Source organism: Leucopleurus acutus (assembly GCF_964270905.1).
Source record: "Leucopleurus acutus genome assembly, chromosome: 14".
NCBI lineage: Eukaryota > Metazoa > Chordata > Mammalia > Artiodactyla > Delphinidae > Leucopleurus > Leucopleurus acutus.
Window position 1 is genome coordinate 63,121,491 of NC_139156.1, and position 22,947 is coordinate 63,144,437.

The 22,947-nt window shown below is 38.3% G+C and overlaps 1 protein-coding gene across 2 annotated transcripts in view; it reads right to left on the reverse strand.

Moving 5' to 3' along the window:
• DDX50 (DExD-box helicase 50) overlaps window positions 1-22,771 on the reverse strand; it is a 32,486-nt gene extending 9,715 nt beyond the window's left edge. For both annotated transcript variants that reach the window (XM_082855126.1, XM_082855125.1), the window contains exons 1-8: window positions 22,625-22,771; window positions 18,882-19,178; window positions 16,268-16,343; window positions 15,106-15,284; window positions 12,894-13,011; window positions 12,604-12,789; window positions 11,963-12,108; window positions 8,046-8,195 (exon numbers count right to left, since the gene is read on the reverse strand). In XM_082855126.1, coding sequence (XP_082711252.1) covers window positions 8,046-8,195; window positions 11,963-12,108; window positions 12,604-12,789; window positions 12,894-13,011; window positions 15,106-15,284; window positions 16,268-16,343; window positions 18,882-19,178; window positions 22,625-22,714 — 1,242 coding nt within the window. In that variant the 5' untranslated portion in view covers window positions 22,715-22,771. The remainder of the gene's footprint in view (window positions 1-8,045; window positions 8,196-11,962; window positions 12,109-12,603; window positions 12,790-12,893; window positions 13,012-15,105; window positions 15,285-16,267; window positions 16,344-18,881; window positions 19,179-22,624) is intronic.
• Between the last annotated feature and the right edge of the window lie 176 nt (window positions 22,772-22,947).

Sequence of the window (22,947 nt, forward strand, 5' to 3'; positions counted from 1 at the left end):
ATTGGACCGCCAGGGAATTCCCAGTATCATTTATTTTAGCAGTACCCTACTGATTTGGGTAGGATCCAAACTTTCATCTTCAGAAACAATGCTACAACGAATAACCTTGTACTTACAACTGCAGACCCCTTAGTATATTTCAGTAGGTTACATATCTAGAAGTTGAATTTCTGGGTCAAAAATTATGAACATTTAACATTTTAATAGCTATTGCTATTAAATTAAAACTATATTATAAAAAGAAGTTGTAAATAAACAAACAAAATCCAGACTCACAGACATAAAGAACAGACTTGTGGTGGCCAAGGGGAAGGGGGGGGTGCGGGAGGGATGGATTGGGAGGTTGGGGTTAGTAGATGCAAACTATCTCATATAGAATGGATGGACAAAAAGGTCCTACTGTATAGCACAGGGAACTATATTCAATGTCCTGGGATAAACCAAAATGGAAAATATAAAAAAGAACGTATATACATGTATAACTGAGTCACTTTGCTGTACAGCAGAAATTAACACAATATTGTAAATCAACTATTCTTCAATTTAAAAAGAATAAGTTATGCCCATTTACTCTTCAACATTCTATGAGTGTTTATTTCATCTTACCCCATATATATATATATATATATACCGCCCACCTGTATACTATGAATCATTATAATCCTTGTAAACCTAATAGGCAAAAATGATTTCCCAATGTTGTTCTAATTTACATTTCTGTAATTTTCAGTGAAGCTGAACCAATTTATACTGGGTTGATCTTCCATGTATGCTGCAAATAATTTCCTAGTATTACAAATAAATTTCCTAGTATTCTTAGCCACTATTAAAAGTTAAAAGTTTGTAACAATTATTTAACTCCAACGAGTATCTAAACTGCAGCATCTAAGCATAATGCATTCATGAGTGAATTCACTGAGCACTTGCTATGCTCCAGGTACTATGCCAGGTTCTGGGACAATCATAAAGAAACGACCCTGGGACAGACAAGTTGACAAGTATTTTCAATACAGTATGATATGTGCTATAAGAAGGTGTAGGGTGCTATAGAAATACCTAAGAGGGGAACCTAACTCAATCTAGTTTGAAGGGAAGGCAGCACTGAAGCTGAGACCTGACAGATAATAAGGAACTAGTAGTCAGGTTAAAAAAAAAAAAAAAAAAAAAAGGAGGAGGTTAGGGAGTTCCAGAAAGAAGAAATATCACACATAATTAATGTTTCTGGCGAACTACAAATATTTGAGTATTGCTGAAGCACAGAGTTAAAAGGAGAAGTGGTGAGAGATGAGACTGAAAAGGAATATGAATTTTATCCTGAGGACAATATGGAACAATTGAATAATTGTAAGCAGAAAATTTTCATGAACATATTTGTATTCTAGAAGGAATATTCTGGCTACAATGTATAGAATATATTAGACAAGGGCAAGGCAAAAGCTAGGGAGCCTCAGCAGACTGTTGTAGAAATTCAGGAGAGATATCAGTGGCCTCATCAAGGCAGTGGCAATGACCATTTATTCATTTAACAAATATGTGGTAATCTACACATCAGGTACTAGGGATAAAATGGCAAACAAAAATTAAAACGTTCTCTGTCCTCATCGTCTTGATACTCTGGTCGAGGAAATGGACATTAATCAAGTAATTAGGCACACAAATAAATTTAGCCAACAAGTGTAACTCAAGATGCATGGGTCTAAGAGGCAAAGGGCGTTTAGAAGAGGACAACCTGACCTAGTTTGAGGCAAGGAAGAATTTACAGAAAAGTACTCTGGACTGATACTTGAAGGATGGGAGCTGCTAGGCAAGACAGACTACAAGTTCAAGAGCCCTGTGGTGACAGGAAAAATAGCAGGTATGGTGAGAGTGCAGAAATAAGGGGAAAGTGTGATAAGATGAGGCTGGAAAGATAAGTAGGGGCTAAGCAGTAAATGAATTCAAGAACTATTAGCAGGGACTTCCCTGGTGGCGCAGAGGTTAAGAATCCACCTGTCAATGCAGGGGACACAGGTTTGATCCCTGGTCCAGGAAGATCCCACATGCTGCAGAGCAACTAAGCCCGTGCACAACTACTGAAGCCCACGTGCCCTAGAGCCCATGCGCCACAACTACTGAGCCCACATGCCGCAACTACTGAAGCCTGCGCACCTAGAGCCCATGCTCCACAACAAGAGAAGCCACCGCAATGAGAAGCCCGCACACTACCACAAAGAGTAGCCCCTGCTCGCCGCAACTAGAGAAAGCCTGTGCACAGCAACAAAGACCCAACACAGCCAAAAAAAAGAAAAAAGAAAAAAATAAATACTAGTATATGAAATTGAGAGGACTTGGTGAAGGGAGTGGAAATGAGGTATAAGGGAAAGAACCATATATATGACTCCCAGATTTTGAGCTTCTGCAACAGAAGTAGGGAAGAAATGGACCATTTTAAACCATAGGAAATAGAATCTTAAAATACTTTGTAGTTACCTGGATGGCAAAAGGAAGGAAGAGAAGTCAAGGGTGATATGTAGATTTCTGGCTTGAACTATGGGTATCATTCAACAACAGGGAATGCTGGAGACAGTGGGTATAAGCATATAAAAGAATAAACTCAATTTTAGGTAGACAGTGGGTTGGGGTGTCTGTGGCCAGTATGATAAACACAAGTCTAGATTCTGGAGACAGAGCTAACCTGGAAAAAGATTTGGACATCATCAGCATATACACAATGACTGGAACCACAGGAGTGATTAGATAGATATATTTATCTATATACATCTCTGTACTTCTATATTTCTACACTTATTGACTGCTTATTATAAAAACACTATACTAAATACTTTAAATGATCATTTAAGTCTTAAAAGTATGAGAAAATTTTTAATACCACTTTTTAAAAAAGATTTATTATTAATTAATTTATGGCTATGTCAGGTCTTAGTTACAGCAGGCGGGATCTTCCGTTGCGGCACACGGGCTTCTCTCTAGTTGTGGCATGCAGGTTTTTCTCTTCTCTAGCCGTGGCACGTGGGTTCCAGAGCGCGTGGGCTCTGTAGTTTGCGGTGTGCGGGCTCTCTAGTTGAGGCATGTGAGCTCAGTAATTGAGGCACGCGGGCTTAGCTGCCCCACAGCATGTGTGATCTTAGTTCCCTGACCAGGGATGGAACCTGTGTCCCCTGCACTGGAAGGCGAATTCTTTACCACTGGACCACCAGGGAAGTCCCTAATACCACTTTTTAAAAAGGAAACAGGGGCACTGAAATAGGAAGTTATTTGCCCAAGGTTATACAGCTAGTAAGTAACACAACTGGGATTTAAATCCAGATCTGGGAACTCCCCTGGTGGTCCAGCGGCAAAGACTCCGTACTCCCAATGCAGGGGGCTCGGGTTTGATCCCTGGTCGGGGAACTAGATCCCGCGTGCTGCAACTAAGAGTTCACATGCTACAACTAAAAAAGATCCTGCGTGCCACAAGTAAGACCCGGTGCAGCCAAATAAATAGATAAATATTAAAAAAAAAAAAAAGTTAAAAGAAAAAAAAATCTTGATCCGTCAGACTCCAAACTGCAACTAATCACTATGCTCAGAAAGAATATGTTAAGTGAGAAGAAACAATTACAGAGGTTAGAACTGTGAGGAATGCCAATATTTAAAGTACAAGTAAGGGACTTCCTTGGTGCTGAAGTGGGTAAGAATCCACCTGCCAATGCGAGGGACACAGGTTCGAGCCCTGGTCCAGGAAGATCCCACATGCTGTGGAGCAACTAAGCCCCTGCACCACAACTACTCAGCCTGTGCTCTAGAGCCCACGAGCCACAACTACTGAAGCCCGTGTGCCACAACTACTGAAGCCCATGCGCCTAGATCCTGTGCTCCACAACGAGAGAAGCCACTGCAATGAGAAGCCCGCGCACCGCAACGAAGAGTAGCCCCCCCTCTCAGCAACTAGAGAAAACCCGCGTGCAGCAGCGAAGGACCAGTGTAGCTAAAAATTAAATAAATGAATAAATAAATTTATAAAAACAAACAAGAAAGAAAAAAACAATAGCTCTGCAAGACAGCTGCTGCTGAATGTTCTAAAGCAAAGAAAGGAAAGGTAAATTAACTACTCTTCAACATTCTTTCACTATTTAGACTCTCTGTTTTTACTGGATACAAAGCTAAAGTTACACAATTAGTTAAAATGATACTGGAGAAGATTGTGGCTGCACTGTCTTTGAATCTCCAGTTCTCACATAAAAACAAACAGGGCAGGACTTCCCTGGTGGCGCAGTTGTTAAGCATCTGCCTGCCAAGGCAGGGGACACAGTTGGAGCTCTGGTCTGGGAAGATCCCACATGCCGCAGAGCAAGTAAGCCTGTGAGCCACAACTACTGAGCCTGCACTCTAGAGCCCACAGGCCACAACTACTGAGTCCACATGACACAACTATGGAAGCCCGTGCGCCTAGAGCCTGTGGTCTGCAACAAGAAGCCACTGCAATGAGAAGCCTGCACACCTCAATGAAGAGTAGCCCCCACTCGCCGCAACTAGAGAAAGTCCATGCGCAGCAGCAACAAAGACCCAACCCAGCCAAAAATAAAAATAAATAAATAAAACAGGGCAACTAGGATGACAAAATAAAAAATCCACAAAGATCTATGACAAAACTTAGTGACAAGGTATTTTCATGGTTTCCAAAATATGAGCAGGTAGGGACAAAACCTGTATGTATTAGGGGTGAAGGGGAGGGGGGGACTTGCTAGTCCTAAGAACAGATACTCCCTGGAAAGTATAATGGGCCAATTTGAGAAAGTCAGCTGAAACTGGGAGAATTTCTGCACATTCAAGGGTAACTGTGAGACAGAGGTAAGGTGTGAAAGAGGCTGGAACATCCTGGGCCCACATGAACCTTCAAAACTAACAAACCAATGATCCCTTGCCAGGACAAAGTGCCCCCACATTGAGGAGAAATTATTGGACCCAGAATCCAAACTGAGGATGCCAGGGATCCCAGAAACAAAGGAAAGAGATGACCCAGATAAAAGTGAGGGGAAAATCAACCAGAGCTCAGAAAGTGGGAGACCTTTATTTCTTCTAACAGCTTTATTGAGATATAATTTGTAGACTGTACCTTAAACACTATCAAAAATAAGAGAGGCAGGGCTTCCCTGGTGGCGCAGTGGTTGGGGGTCCGCCTGCCAACGCAGGGGACACAGGTTCAAGCCCTGGTCCGTGAAGATTCCACATGCCGCGGAGCAACTAAGCCCGTGCGCCACAACTACTGAGCCTGCGCTCTAGAGTCCGCGAGCCACAACAACTGAAGCCCGCGCACCTAGAGCCCGTGCTCCGCAACAAGAGAAGACACTGCAATCTGCACACCGCAACGAAGAGTACCCCTTGCTCGCCACAACTAGAGAAAGCCTGCACTCAGCAACGAAGACTCAATGCAGCCAAAAATAAATAAATAAATTTATTTAAAAAAAAAAAGAAGTAGAAACAAAAGACAAAGACTTTTCATAAATGAAGAATATATTGGAAGAAATACAAGACTGATTAAACACAACAGATGATGCCTTAATTTTGAAAATTTTGAAAACTGAAATAAAGAAAAAGATAAAAAAGATCTGAGATAAAGAGACAAAGGATAGAGGAAAAAGAGCCAACATACATATAACAAGAGTCCCTAAAGAGAAAACCAAAGCAATCAGACAAACCAAATATCAATAAATTAGGATTCAAGAAAATTTTGCTGCAATTAAAAAATACATATATTTGAAACTACAAATTGTGTACACTGTATACTCAGAAGAACACCACCAAAATATATTCTAGTAAAACTACTGATTTTTAAAGAAAAAGGAAAAAAGCTTTTGTATTCAGGCAAAAAACCAAATCACTTATAAGGTGAAAAAAAAAAATCAGACTGGCATCAGACTTTTTATTATAGTATGCTTTACTCCAATGGAAAAACATATTTAATATACTGAAGGAAAGAAAATGTGAACCAAGAATGTTATATCCATCCAAAATTATTTTTAAGGTATAAAGTTACAAACAAGCTATTATCAATAGTGAATATTGTTTCCATGAGCCCTTCCTTGGGAATCTTCTAGATAACAAGTGACAGACAACAACAAAAAAAAACTGGAGAGACATTGACACAAGGACCAAGGGTGTTATTATCAATGAATGTTAACATGACAAAAAGAGAAAGAACTACACATTATATACCTCCTGATGGAAATGCACCACTGCCTATGAAATAATTTTGCCACAAACAAACCAACCTGAATTTATAGGAAATACAGAAAACAGAAGAGCATGTTAAATGATATCACAGGGAAGCAATACTCTAGATTATGAAAACTTGGTTTCTTAAACAATAATAAAAAGAACTACAAGAAAAAAACAGATGGAAGAATCCATATATTGAAGAGACTTAATGAAATCACACAACACAAGACTCTTACTTGGGGCTTCCCTGGTGGCTCAGTGATTTAAGAATCCACCTGCCAATGCAGGGGACACGAGTTCGAGCCCTGATCCGGGAAGATCCCACGTGCCACGGAGCAACTAAGCCCGTGCGCCACAACTACTGAGACTGCGCTCTAGAGCCCGCAAGCCACAACTACTGACCCGTGTGCCACAGCTACTGAGCCCGCATGCCACAGCTACTGAAGAGCACACGCCTAGAGTCTGTGCTCCACAACAAGAGAAGCCACCACAATGAGAAGCCCGCACACAGCAATGAAGAGTAGCCCCCGCTCACCGCAACTAAAGACTGCACACAGCAACGAAGACCCAACACAGTCAAAAAAAATTAATTAATTAAAAAAAAAAACGACTCTTATTTGGATCCAGGTTCCAAATAACAAACTACAGAAAACAGAGCATGTATGAGGCAACTGAGAATCTGAAGACTAATTTATATTTGAAGATATTAATTACTATTAATTTTTTAGATGTCATAACAGTATTGTGAGTGTTTTTGTTTGTTTGTTTAATTTATTTATTATTCACTTTTGGTTGCATTGGGTCTTCGTTGCTGTGCGTGGGCTTTCTCTAGTTGCGGCAAGCGGGGCTACTCTTTGCTGTGGTGCGCGGGCCTCTCACTGCAGTGGACTCTCCCGTTGTGGAGCATTGGCTCTAGATGCACGGGCCTCAGTAGCTGTGGCACGCAGGCCCAGCAGCTGTGGCTCGCGGACTCTAGAGCGCAGGCTCAGCAGCTGTGGCGCACGGGCTTAGTTGCTCTGCGGCATGTGGGATCTTCCCGAACCAGGGCTTGAACCCTTGTACCCTGCACTGGCAGGCAGGTTCCCAACCATTGCGCCACCAGGGAAGCCCGTATTGTGAGTTTTTAAAAAAATAACCCTTTCCTGGCCTTCCCTGGCAGTCCAGTGGTTAAGACCCCGCGCTTCCACTACAGGGGGGCACGGGTTCGAACCCTGGCTGGGGAACCAAGATCCCACATGCCACATGGTGCAGCCAAAAGAATAAATTTAAAAAAACAATAATAATGCTTTTCCATTAAAGATACGTACCCAAATACTTATGGCCATAAAACATGTTATCTACGGTTTGCTTCAGAATAATTTCAGAAGCAAGAAATGAGTGGGCATTTGGATGAAATAAGATAATTGTTGCAGCTGGAAAACGAACACATCATTGCACTGTCAACTTCTGTGTATGTCTTGTGTAAGTTTGAAATTTTCTACTATAAAAAGTTAACAGCAAAAAACACATGGATTTAGTGTTCTGATCCATTCATTCAATAAATATTTGCGATTCTTTTTATACCCAACTCTAAAATATTACCCACTCTTACCCATAGAAACTCATTTTGTTTCACTCTTTGTATTTTCAAGATCACATTTGCAAAGTTTTAAGAAAACTTCTGATGAAAACGGACAGAATTCTATCCTGACTTAACAGATCATGAGAGGCTGCCTATAAATTCTTTCTGAATGAGACTCAATTCCAAGAATGACTATCAAACCTAGTCCACAAAGGACATGATTTTTTTTTTGCTCAGTGATTCATACCTATAATCTCAATTAGAGAAAGTATGAAAAAAGACTTACCTGTTTTATGTGTGGATTCATGGCCATTTCAGTTACATTCTTTTTGGTCTCACAGAAGATAATAGCCCTCCCTTCAGACCCACTGTAGACTTGAAGGACATCTCCAATAACTGCTGGCCTCTGAGACCAATGGCACTGGATGGCCAGATGCTTTGAAGAAAGAAAATATCAAATATCTGCTTCATTAAAATTATTGAAAAAGATTTCTCTTGTACATTGTTTTTTCTATTTGTTCAAGAATTGGCCTTCCTGGAAGACAATAAGACAACGATTCTCCCCAACCCCATTTGAAAACAGCAATCAGTAGGTGAAAGGATAAGCAAATTGTAGTGTACTTATACAGTGGAATACTGTTCAGTGATTAAAAGGAACCAACTACTGATCCATGCAACAATATGGATGAATCTCAAAACATATGCTGGGTGAATGAAGCCTTACAGAAAAAGAGTATACACAATATGATTCCATTTGTCTGAAGCTCTAAAACAGGCAAAACTAATCTATAATCTATGATGGAAAAAAAGCAGAACAGTAGTTGCCTCTGAACGGGGACTGGGCAGGGGCACGGGCGAACTTTCTGGGATCATGGTAATATTCTTTGTTTTGATAGGGGTTTGGGTTACACAGGTGTATGAATTTGTCAAAACGAAGCAAATGTACACTTAAAATTTTGCATTCTGTTGTATGTAAATCTTATCTTAAAAATTGTAAATATTAGGTGGATGAACCTTGAAAACATTATGCTACACAAAAGAAGCCCGACACAAAAAAGCCACATGTTGTAATGATTACATTTATATGAAATAACGAGAAGAGGTAAATCCATCGAGACAGAAAGCAGATTGATGGTTGCCAGGGGCTAGGAGAAGGGGGGAATAGGGAGTAAATGCTTAATAGTTACAGGATTTCCTTTTCGGGTAATGAAGCGTTTTGAAGTAGATAGAAGCAATGGTTGTATAACACTGTGAATGTACTAAATGACACTGAATGGTACACTTCAAAGTGGTTAATTTTAGTTATATGAACTTTACTTCAATAAAAAAATTGTAAATATTGAACTCTAGCTAAAGATATGCAAACTAAAATACTTATGGGGAATTATACTTATTTCTGCAATTTGAAATAAATAAAAAAATAAGATGGATATAGGGATGAGAAGATATGCAATAAAGCAAATATAGCAAAATATTAATGGCAGAATCTAGCTGGTGGGTATATGCGTGTTCACTGTAAAATTCTCTCAACTTTTCAGCCTGTTTGAAACCTTCATGATAAAATGTTGGGGAAAAAATATACTGTAACATTTTAAGTCTGTGCATTTTAACATATATCTCAGTAACATTGTTTAAAACAATTAATTACATAACACAGGGAAAAAAGAGATAAGCACAAAGAAGAAACTAAGAATCATTTGTACCAGGTATGTCAAAGTCTTGCTTCTTCCTCCCTACCTCTCAAAAATAAAAATAAAAAAGATCCTGAATCTGATCAAGCCTCACAATCTACCATCAACTCAAAGGAAAATGAAAGCAGAGGAACATGTTAACTAATACCACAGGGCTGCAAATCAGCAAAACTGAGACTATGGGAAACTTGTAAGACAAATGATCAGTTCTTTTCAATAAAAAATTGCAAAGAAAAAAAGGGACAGAGGGACCTGTATTTTAAAGGATTTAACAGAGGAATGGATAAAGAAGATGTGGAGTATACATACAATGGAATATTACTCAGTCATCAATAAAAAATGAAACCTTGCCATTTTCGACTACATGGATGAATCTAGAAAGTAAGTCAGACAGAGAGACAAATACTGTATGATCTCATTTATATGTGGAATCCTAAAAAACAAAACAAAACAAAATGAAAACAGACACACAGATACAGAGCACAAAATGGTGGTTGCCAAAGTGCGGGCGGGGGAGATGGGGACCCGAAACAGGTAAAGGGGATTGACAGGTACAAACTTCTAGCCACGGGGATGCAATATACAGCATAAGGAATACGGTCAAAAATATTGCAGCAGGGGCTTCCCTGGTGGCGCAGTGGTTGAAAGTTCGCCTGCTGATGCAGGGGACACGGGTTTGTGCCCCGGTCCGGGAAGATCCCACATGCCACGGAGCAGCTGGGCCCGTGAGCCGTGGCCGCTGAGCCTGCGCGTCCAGAGCCTGTGCTCCGCAATGGGAGAGGCCACAACGGTGAGAGGCCCGTGTACCGCAAAAAAAAAAAAAAAATTGCAACAACTTTGTATGGGAACAGATGGTTATTAGACTTATTGTGGTGATCGTTTCACAATATATGCAAATATCAAATCATTATGCAGTACACCTGAAACTAACAAAATAGTGTACGTCAACTATATTTCAATTAAAAAAAATGATGGTGAATAAACGTTCAACACATGGATAAAAAAAGACTTAAGACATATAAATTAGTAGCAATATAAGGATCTTACTTGAATCCATATTCAAACAACCTATTTACAAAAAAAAGACAACTAGGGTAATGTGAACACTAGATATTTAAAGATATTAAAAAATTGGGTTTTTTTTTTACTATGATGGTAACTTTGTGGTTTTTTGTTTGTTTTTAAAGAGGCCTTATTCTTTTAAAAAAATATATAATTATACAAAAATGAAATGATGACTGGACTGCTTCAAATGTAAGGATTAAAGAATGTATGGGGGTATAGAAAAGATCAGTGTTAAAGCCTGGTGATGGGTACATCAGATACTTTGTACTATTCAACTTTTGTACATGTTTGAAAGTGTCCTTAATAAACTTTTCTCTTCTTTTTTATATTTATTTTGGCTGCACTAGGTCTTAGTTGCAGCATGCGGGATCTTCGTTGCGGCATGCATGCAGGATCTAGTTCCCCAACCAGGGGTCGAACCCAAGCCCCCCGCATTGGGAGTGCACAGTCTTACCCACCGGACTACCAAGGAAGTCCCATTAATAAACTTTTCTTCACTGATACATTTTATGTTCTTAATGTAAAACTTTCAGCCATTACAAAATATACAAAAAGCTTCCTTTGACCATCCCGTACTATAAAAGTCCTCTTTCCCAAAAGTAAACATCATTATTAGTTTGATGTTTATCCTTCCCACCTAACTTTGTACATAAATACCTAAAGAATCCATTTAGGATTATTTGTGTATTTTTTAAAATAGTATGATTCAGTACTTATCATTTTATAATCTGTTTTTTATGAGTCAAATTCATTCTTTTTAACCATTACATTGTATTTATAGATTACACTCTTGTTCACCTGGACTATTTTTATTTACATACACATATATGTACATCTGTCAAATGTAAAAGTGACATATATGGTACATACCTGTCAAAATAATGCAAATATTACCTTTAATTCTTTTTTAAAAAAAAATACTATAGGTTTAAATTTTCATGGAGTCAAAATTATAAACCTTTTCCTTTATGGTGCTTTCTTCTGTCTTTATGTTTAGAAAAGCCTTCCCTTTCCTGAAATCAAATAACTGTTGACCTACAATCTGCTGTAAATTATTTTATGGCTTAATTTTTTTAAATCTTTGGGAATATTTTTGGTATACGGTATGAAATAAGGATCTTTTTTCCACCTAAGCTTTAACAAATTATCCCAACACCAGCAAATTGGGATGAATTACTTCGTTTTTCACATTCTACATACTTTAAGTCTGTCTCTATGGATGCCTGTATATCTCCTGTTAGGACTTGCCTGTTCACAAACTTTCTTCCCCCTATTTATTTTACTCTGCTCCTGAGTCTCAAACTATAGAAATAGATAGGTATCTTATTGACTAAGGGCAAAAAAGAGATATTTGGCCTGAACTGGTACCCAAAACATAAATTTAACTTCAACAAATTTCAAAATATCAACTAAAAGCTAAAATCTATCACACTGGAAAGCTACTTACTTCCACAGTAGTTGCAGCCTTTTGAGTCATTTTCCCAACAAGGTCAACCTGTTCATATCTGGATTTCATGTATTTTTTTGCAACTTTGTATACCCACTGTGGGCAAGTTGCAGAAAAAAGTAAAGTCTGAGGATTGTCTTCAGAATCTTAAATAAACAGAAAGAATTCAAATGCTTTCTTAATTTCTTAATATCCCACAATGTAGTCAGCTCTTAAAAATCCCCCCAAACTTCAAAGAAATAATGAAAAATTCAAAACTTGGGGTGAATTTTGAACATATAAACTTTACTGCAATTATCAAAACTTTCTACTTTCAAAACTGAGGGAAAATATCAATATGAAGAAAACTGAACCTAGAAGGAAGATGAGAATTTAAGAAATAACAATGAGCAAAGAAATCAGTAAAATGAGTTAGTAAAACTACTTACTACAAAATAATACATGGAAGAAAGCAAAGAAAGCTAAGAAAATGGTTAAAGTATGCTATTGTACTTTCTTGTTCAGGAAGAAAACAGATACCAAATACCTTTAGTTTTGTTAGAACACTGGGGACAATGTATTAAAAATCATAAAATAAAAAATTCATAAGCTTTTAGATAAGAAAACAATTGCTAATGTGCTTATTTTGAATTAGGATATACCAGTTTTGTAGGATTCATGGATAATATCTTCAACTTGTTCAGCAAAACCTAAATCTAACATTTGATCCACTTCATCAAGCACAACATGGCGCAGTTTAGAAAGATCTAATCGGCCGCTCTGCAGATGATCTTTGATACGACCAGGGGTCCCAACCAAGATGTCAATACCATTTCGAATATGATTAACTGTGAGAGGAGAGAAATATCAATAATATGTAAAAATTCAAATGTAGATTTTAGATTTGAGTAGCAAATAGATCTTTGTGCTACCATCAGACATGTTTACTCACTTTGGCTTTGATATGATGTTCCACCATAAAAACACGCCACACTGAGTTTCCTAGTTATATCTTTGAAGTCTTTGGCTACTTGGTTTGCCAGTTCCCTTGTAGGAGCCAAAACAAGTACCTAAGCAAAAGGTTTAAAAAACCAAAAGGTAAGTTTCTGTAGACCTCTAAGTTCAAACTGAGAAGACTATTTTTTAAGGTGTATTTAAAACTAGGAATCTCATCATTAATGTCATAGTATTTAAAGACAGAGCACAAATAACAAGAACAGCTTATGTTTATTATATCCTCCCTTACTTCCTTAAGGTCCCCTTTCAAAAGTCACTTTCTCAGTGAGGTTCCTAACCCTCTTTTCATATCCTCCCAACTGTGCTTAACTGTTTCTCCTTAGCACTTACACCATATAAAATATTTATATTCTACTGATTTGCTCATTGTCTCACCCACTAAAATGTAAGCTCCATGAAGACAGGGATTTATGTCAGTACTATTTATTATTTATGTCAGTACTGTTATTTATGTCATACTATTCAATATATTCCCTGAACTTCAAACAGTGCCTGGCACAGAATAGATACTCAAAAAATATTTGTTGAATGAGTGAATGAATGAATGCCCAATATGTGCCATTTTTTAAAAAGAAATATTTCAATTTATTTGTTAAGTAGAATATGAAACCGAATCTGTAGCTAGTACCAGAGAGTGAACTTAACTGTTTGGTGTTTAATGAGAGCAGCTTCTTCTACACAGGATCCCAAGAGACTTACTGAAAAAGGGGCAAAGCCCCTTATTAAGCAAATAAAACTCATGTTTCAAACAGGTTATACAAAAATTGATATACCTCTATTTCTCTTTTTTTGATATTTAGAAAGTGCAGATTTAACAAAGAGTAGCCATAAACTTTCTATGTACAATGCCGATTATAATTCTGCAAACAACAATAGGGCTTTACACGAATTATTTAATTTGGTCCTCACAAAAACCCAATGAGGTGGCATTATTTTCCCAGTTTTACAAATGAGGAGCATGAGTCTTAGAGAAGTTGAGTCTTGCCCAAGATCAAGTAGCTAGAAGTGGTGGAGCTGGACTCTCCAGTAATGTCCTTCTAGCATAAAAGCTTTTTAAATGCAGTGTTGGGACTGTGTCCTATTTCTATTACTTTCAGACTTCCTAATTTCACCTAAGAAACAGAACTCTCTAAAAAAAGATTTATCCTGTTCTAAGACCACTGTTATTTAATTACATTCATATATGTGAATTTACTTTCACACTGTAATAATATTTAGAAGTCTCAAAGAACAAATTACTTTCAGCCACATATCTGTTCAAATTTTGATACTGATTCTTTTTCTTGGCCACGCTGCGCGGCATGCAGGATCTTAGTTCCACAACCAGGGATGGAACCCGTGCCTGCTGCAGTGGAAGTGTGGAGTCTTAACCACTGGACTGCCAGGGAAGTCCCAATACTGATTCTTTTCTTCTTCACGTTTATGAACCTGAAAGTGAACATAGGTTCTAAAAGGGTCAAATTTTAGGCTAAAATTTCACTAGGTCCTCTCTGTTCTTTACTACTGATAAATTAAGACAGATCTCCAGTACTCCAACAACACAGGGAGTAGCAGTATCATTTCTACAATACTCTTAAAGTCAATCAGTAAAATAAGTATTATTTACTGAATGAGCAAATAAATAAATACCACTTCAGCAAAATTACTGTTTAAAAGCAAAGGTCAGAATTGAAAAAAGAGAAGAAAAAGGTCACTAAATATACTAACTGTAAATACTCCTAAAATCAGATATGCTGGCTTCATAATATACAGTTATCAAAGACATCTATGGATCCATACACATTACATTCATACGCAGTAGCTCACTTTAGCTTTACTTGAGATTTATCTTAAAAATCAAATTTTTGCTTTAGGACCCAAATTTTTACTTTATGCCCCAGGACTGACTAACTTTTCTATCTTTGGGGTACTTGAACTTAAGACCAGTATATTGTGGTTTGTTTGTTTGTTTTTTTGGTCACGCTGTGCAGCTTGCAGGATCTTAGTTCCCAGATTCAATCCCTGCTTGGAGATTGAATCTGGGCCACGGCAGTGAAAGCGCCAAGTCCTAACCACTGGACCACCAGGGCATTCCCAAGACCAGTATACTCTTTCTTTCTCTTTCCATTAGAGTAATGTTTAAACCTTTTACTCCCTATAATGGTTACCTTTGGTGAGCGGCTTTTTTTAATTGTCTCTTGATTTCTTTGGAGTCTTTCAATCAAGGGGATGGCAAAAGAGAATGTCTTTCCTGTTCCTGTCCGCGCTTGAGCAATTAAATCTTTTCCTTCATATACAGGACCAAAAGTCTTAACTTGAATAGGAAAGAGATATGTTACCCCTCGACCTGTAAAATGAGATTTCATTGAAATATTTACTTAAGACCAGCAATAGGAAAAACTACATTTATTTGAAAATAACATTCCTGATTCATCAACATGTGCCTAAAGATACATCACCTAACAACATTTACAGTTATTCCTACCCCAAAGAGGAATTATTTAAAAATTGGTCTGAGGGACTTCCCTGGTGGCACAGTGGTTAAGAATCTGCCTGCCAATGCAGGGGACACGGGTTCGAACCCTGGTCCAGGAAGATCCCACATGCCGCGGAGCAACTAAGCCTGTGCGCCACAACTATGGAGCCTGCACTCTAGAGCCCACAAGCCACAACCACTGAAGCCCACGCACCTAGAGCCCGTGCTCTGCAACAAGAGAAGCCACCGCAATGAGAAGCAGGCACACCCACACGCATCAACGAAGATCCAACACAGCCAAAAATAAATAAATAAATTTATTTATTAAAAAAAAAAATTGGCCTGATCTTTTGACAAATACATATAATTCTTTAAAGTTAAAAACCGAACCGAATACCAAAAAAATGATGTAGAAATAACTGCAATGAAAAAAGCTATTTCTCTATGCTTTGTATATTCTCCTTTTGGTCAGAAAAGGCACAAGAGTTTTCTAAAATCTAGTTTTAGATTTTCAATTGCATATCCATTAAAATTCATTGTACCGGGGCTTCCCTGGCGGCACAATGGTTAAGAATCCGCCTGTCAGTACAGAGGACACAGGTTTGAGCCCTGGTCCAGGGAAGATCCCACATGCTGCGGAGCAACTAAGCCCGTGCGCCACAACTACTGAGCCTGAGCTCTAGAGCCCGTGAGCTACAACTACTGAATCCTGCACGCCTAGAGCCTGTACTCCGCAACGAGAAGCCATTGCAATGAGAAGCCCGCTCACCGCACTAGAGAAAGCCGGCGTGTAGCAATGAAGACCCAACGCAGACAAAAATAAATAAAATAAATTAAAAAAAAATTCATTGTACCTTTCAGAAGCTTTATAGTCTCTTCAGAAATAGGGAAATTGGAGAAGGCTCCTTCTTTCTGTTCACGTGTTAATGTCTGTCAAAATGAAATCAAAGACCTAACTGATATAGTTCATATCCGACCAGGTATTTAGAATCTTTCACTCATTTACTGCTTTTAGCTCTACTAAATGAACTAACAAACCAACTTTAGTTAGTATTTGCAAAAACTGTATAGATTAACTTACAAGATAAATTAGTGGCAAATTCTTTTAATTTCAAAACTGTCTCTTTAATTAACAAGCTTAATACACTTTCCCATAATACATTTAAAAATGATTAATTCACACATAAAACTCTTTAGAAATACATTTACTACATAGATCAAAATATAATTCCACTTGACTGAAAGTATTATGAAAGAGGTATTCAATAATCTAAATCATATTCACAGATATAGATAATATTAATTATGAAGATTAACACAAGCCTATAAAACCGCCCCAAAAGAAGCTAAGCACTGAGGAAAGTAAATTTTCTAAAACTAAAAGTTAAATAAGTTGTTCTATGAATCTAAAAAGCATTTTTTATGTCATTAATACAAGGAAAAGTTCCTGTAAGCTTGAAAATTTCTCAAACATATATAGAGGTCAGCATGACATTGTCATTTAACATCTATTGAAAACTTTGTGTACTAGTCAATGCATATATAGAACAAAGACAATATATCTACTTAAATACTTTATTACTGGTTGTTTAAAGAAGGTAGTTCCAAAACCACACACCATAACAAGTTTTAAACTAAGAACCAGATAAAAGACATAACATCAAATTCAAATTTAATCCATTTAAGCAAACCTCAATGTTACCTTTTTAAGATTAAAGAAAAAAATTTTATTAGAAAAGTACACATTTTCATTGCAGAAATTTTAGAAACCATATTAAAAGAAAGAAATTGTAAAATTATCTACAATCCAATCAGCTAAAGACACATTTGAAACACACACTCCTCTATGTACATATACATTTTTAAATGAAATAAAATCATATGTATATACTCCTTTGTAATCATTTTTTTCATTTAATAAGATAGACTGAATACCTTTCTAACATATCTATGCCCTTTAAAATCAATGCATTCTATTACACAGGTATAGCATATTTTATCAAACCAATTGCCTACTATCAGACATTTAGGATGTTTAAATTTTTCGCTATTACCAACATCACTGTGATAAGATACTGATTCATACATCTCTGTACACCTCGTGATAATCTCCTTAGGAGGATAAATTCCTAGAAGTAGAACTCCTGAACCCTAACATAATCTAAACAAAATAATAAACAGTTAAGCTTATTACAATACAGAGCACTATAGCAGGCAAAATCCCAACAGAGCAAGAAGTACACTCTGCTGCTCAGCAATACAGATTTGTAGGGCCTTATTTAGAACAACTCTCTAACATATATGCTTCCTGACAAATAGCAAACTCACAAATAAAAAAACACCATATTGTAAAGCAAGGATTCAACATTTTTTCTCAAAGCTCCCCAAAGATTACACATTAAATTAAGCTCAAATGTATTTAAATTAACAGCAACTATCAGATTTTTTAAATGTAAAGATTATTAAATACCAAGAGTTATTAAGAATATTAAAGTTCTTTTTTGTTTAAGAGCTGAGTAATTTAATGACAATTTGTAATGCCCAGATAAACCTATGAACTCTGCTAGAGGAAAAGTGCAAAAACAGGGCTTCCCTGGTGGCGCAGTGGTTGAGAGTCCGCCTGCCGATGCAGGGGACACGGGTTCGTGCCCCGGTCCGGGAAGATCCCACATGCTGCGGAGCAGCTAGGCCCGTGAGCCATGGCCACTGAGCCTGCGCGTCTGGAGCCTGTGCTCTGCAACAGGAGAGGCCACAACAGTGAGAGGCCCGCGTACCGGGAAAAAAAAAAAAAAAAAGTGCAAGAACAAATTGAGTAAATTCTGTGCAAGAATATACCTACTCTAACAGATACTGGCAAAAGTAATGAGTCCAGGAATGAAGATTCTATACTAAGCATGTTTTCTATACCTCCCAAAAAATTATTATCCAGGAGAACAAATTTCTTCAGATCATTTTCATGTTTCATTTCTGTTTTAAAAAAGCAAACAGCTTTAAGATTGAGTTACAGTAAGACCTAAAAATCATTGAAAGTTGCTATTGTCACAGAAGCACAAGAAACAGAAGGCAAAATATACAAAGTCAAGAGGCCTTTATGTACCCCGTTTCAGAAAGTCAGAACTTAATTCATGAGTAATGATGAGGGCTGAAATAACCGTAAGAAATGCAAGTAGGTGACCATCAATAAGCATTCGGAAAATCTATTTAGGAACCCAAATGTACAGGAAAGGTTTAAACTTGACCAAGTCCCCCCCGCACCAATCTCTTCACCAAGAAAAAGGCAATATAATGAAAGAAACAAGAGACAAAGGGAAAAGGCTCAGGTTTCAGCTGTATAGACTCCCCAGTCCAACTGAGAGTATTGGACACTAAGCAGGAAATACTGTAGAATCAATTCTAGTTAGTCTTAAAGAATCAAATTATCCTGTATTTCAAGGATAATGTCAAATGCAAAACAGAAAGTATCCATACCTCTTCTAGTTTATTTTCACTTGATTTATGAGTAGAACTATCTAAGGATGACACTCGCTTTGATTTTTTTTCATATTCATCAATATCTCCATTTGACATATCTTTTCTTCTTGACTTACGAGATTTAGAAAATTCATCTGAAAGTCTATTACATCCTTCCTCAGTGTCACCATTTAGTTTCTCTTTCATTTTAGTTTTTTTGGGTTTGGGAGCATCCAGGTCATCTGCAACACCATTTTCTCTTGTTTCTGATTTCTCATCCGAGTCATAATGGTGCCTTGACTTCCTTCTATCACTCTGTGGAAAAACAAAGAAGCAGTGACGAGAGGGTGACAAGAGGGTCACAAGGTTTGCTTTGCTTTTAAGACTCTAGAGAAGTTAGAGTATGACTCCCCCAACCAGCAAAGCTCAATCTACAGTAATCTTGAAAAGGTACCTGGTAGAAATCCAGACTGGTTGCTAATGCCAAGCCTAAGCTTTACCTATTGCTTTCTTTCTCAGCCCAAATCTTGCACTCTTAAGACCTGGCCTCTAGTCCCTCTTTAATCCCATTATAACATTTAAGGGAAACTGAAATAGCTTCTTTTCAGTAAAAGAATGAGAACTCAAGATTTATAAATTAAAAAACAATCAAAAACTTCTAATATCTCCAAGAAAAAAATTAATATTTACTGAGTACCTACCCAGCATTGTGTAATATGTTTTCAGCTTATGTTGTTTAAATCTTCATAACAACCCTATAAGGGAAGTACAGGTCCATAATCCCTTATCCGAAATTCCAATATCCATAAAGCTCTGAAAACCGAAAGTTTTTTTGTAATTTATTTGGAGACAAAACCTTACCTGACCTGAACTCATTTTGTGGTAAAATTTGACTTCAACTAATGTGAGACTATCTGTAATCTTTACTTATTCCACTTAGTATGAATATTCACATTTAACATTAAGGTGTTTGATTATAGGTTCGGGGCCCCAAACCCTACTAGGGTGTTACCCTTTTAAAAACCCCAGAATTTTGAATTCGACAACATATCTAGCCCCAAGGATTTTGGATAAGGGATAGCGAACCTGTATCACCTTTGCCATTTTACAGACGAGGAAACAAGTTCTTAGAGATAAGTAACTTGCCAAAGACCCACATATGGGATTTCTTGCAAGTGAAAGTGCTAGAAATCAAGCCCTGTTTGACTTGAAAACCCATGCTCTTTTCACATCATGCTTCCCCCCTGAACTCTTGATAAACAGGTTAAAGAAAAGCCCAATTGTTATACTCCTATGGAAGGATAACTATATTAGTAATCCCAGAAAATTTTTTGAAGTTTTACAAATTTAGTTAATAGAACTTTAAAAAGGGGGGAGGGGGTGGCTTTCTGCAACTTTAGTTTTGAAATGCCAACTTTTGTTTTAATATTTGCAGACAGCAAGAAATGATTTGGAAATTTAGCACTTCAAAATTACTTGGTCAAATGTTCCAAATAAATTAGATGGAAATGTTCAAAATAAATTAGATGGTAGTGACTAGTCTTGGTAAAAACAACCAGCACCAAAATTTTCACCATGATTTACACAGTTTCTACAGAATACTTTCACATACAATTTTCTCATTCATGAAATAAGAGTTGCTATAAAAACTGAATATTTGAAAATGCTTTGTAAACATTAGAGTTTTACATTAATATAAGTTATAGAGTTATATGTTACATCATTTGATCTTTAGTTAACTGAACTATCCCACATCTCCCCAAACCAATAGATTCTTCTATAGAAAAACAAGATTATTTATAGAGCAAGTCTCAGGGTTTGAATTGCTCCTGGGCCTGCACTTCAGGGAGATGAAGCAAGATAAAATGAGACCTCTAGGTTCAAGCCCAGAAATACCCAAGGTGATGAAATACATTGTTCCACATCAGACCCACAGTGCTCGACACTCTCCATCTTCTTGGCTTCCACAACACACTACATTCCCTCCTTACCCTGTTACCTCTGTCTTCTTCAATGTCTCCTCTCCCTTCTCCTTCTGTGGATGCTCTTTAAGTCTCTGTTCTCTATGTACACTTTCATACCATTTTCATGGCTTCAACATACACTTCCAGGCTTCCTTCCTAACCTGCACTCCAGTTCTGAGAACCTAAGGCCCAGCTCCATATCTTAACACATCCAAAACCAGTTACCTTCATCTGGATGCCAGACCACTACTTGAATGTCTATTTCTATTAGTTGGTACTCCAATCTGTTTCCAAATCTTTAGTTATCTTTCATAATTAAAGGAAAATCAACAAGTACCTCTGGAGAAACTACAACGTGAAAGCCACTAATTCACAAGGATATAGTGAAATGCAAGCATGGTCAAAGATACGGTCATTTCCCTCAAGGATCTTTGGGAAATACTTGGGAAAGATATACTCAGGAAGAATGAGCTAACTTTACAAGGAAGGGCATAATAAATGCCAATCAAATGATAAAGATAGCACTCGAACAAGACTTCAAGGGGGAATGAGATTACTGTATGTGTACACTGGAGTGGTTATAAAAGACATAAACTAAACCTTGACAGATGGATAGGATATGGATGCAGAAGGAGGGACAAGTATTTTAGAATGAGCAAAACTTAAAATAACTGCTTGGTGATTCCACTTACATGAGTTATCTTCAGTAGTCAAATTCATAGAGACAGAAAGCAGAATGGTAGGTGCCAGGGGCTGGAGAGAGAAGGCAACCGAGGAGTTGGTGTTTAATGGGCACAGAGCTTCAGTCTGGGAGAATGAAAATTTCTGGAGATGAATGAATATGATGTCTGCAGACCAATGTGAGTGTACTTAATGCTACAAAAATGTATACTTTAAAATGGTTAAAATGGTAAATTTTATAGTATGTGTATTTTACCACAATAAAAAATAATAACTGCTTGGCTAGAATGGCAAGTTTACCTTGGTGATAAGGTCAGAAGGGTAGGTTCTGCTCTCTGGGACTACAGAGAATATTTTCATTCTTTTGTCAAATGTCAGCCTTCAAACACTGCTTCCTTACCCTCCAAGCTCTGTTTTCTTTTCTCTCTCTTTCTTCTTTTGAGGGATGGGGCAGGAAGTCTCTACAACTCTTCTTACAGGTTCCTTGAGGGCAAGGACCTTCCTGGTGCCCAGCAAAGAGTCTGGCATAAATTAGGCTCCATAAACATTTGTGAATTGAATGAAAATACTAACATAAAAGGCTATTACTAATACAACCCACGCGATCTCCATCACAGCCAAATCCTGGCAATTTTGGCTGTGACACTTTTCCTCAATCCTCTACTGACCCGTTATCGAGGTTTGTAAATCTAAGATCGCTTTCCCCAAGATTCTCGCATACAGGACAGAATGACGGAGAAGTTACACATATTCAAGGCAATCGTTTTTCTTAATCATCTTCTAAGACGGCCAACGAGGACCAAATGACAGGCCTCGCTGCTTAAGAAGAGGACAGAAAGAACAGATTCCGCGATGAGAACTTGAGTCTGCCCATCTCGTAGGCGCCGACAGGAAGGACAGGGACCACGAGAGGCCGGGCCCAAGCCCAGTGCTGCCCTTCTCCAGGTTAGGGGTGTGGAGGTAGTAATGGTCCCGGAGCGACCTCCCAGGGACGAGGGTGGCGCGAGGAGAGGCCCTCAGATGCTCCGGCCCGGTTGTGACAGGCCATCAGGTAGACTCCCCTCCCCGCCCAAGCCGGCGCAGCCCAAAAGGAGGCGCGGCCCGTCCTCAGCGCACCTTTTGCCTCTCCTTCCTCTGGCTCTCGGTCTCCTCCAAAGGTGCCTCCAGCTCCATAATGTCCCCCCAGAGGAGTTTCCCAGGCATCATTCGCCGCTACTGCTGCCGCCGACTCCCTCTGGGCACGGCGGCCACAATTACCTACGGGTAGCGACAGGGTGAAAGGAAGCGGGGGCAGGGCAGCCTCCCGGCCAGAGCCTGCGTCACTTCCGGGACACGCACCGCACGGCAGGGGAAAATAATCCCGGATACTCTCCGTTTAAACTCTCTCCTTGCGACTCAGTCTCCCAGCCAATGAATGCGAGGAGTCTCGATTGGCTCAC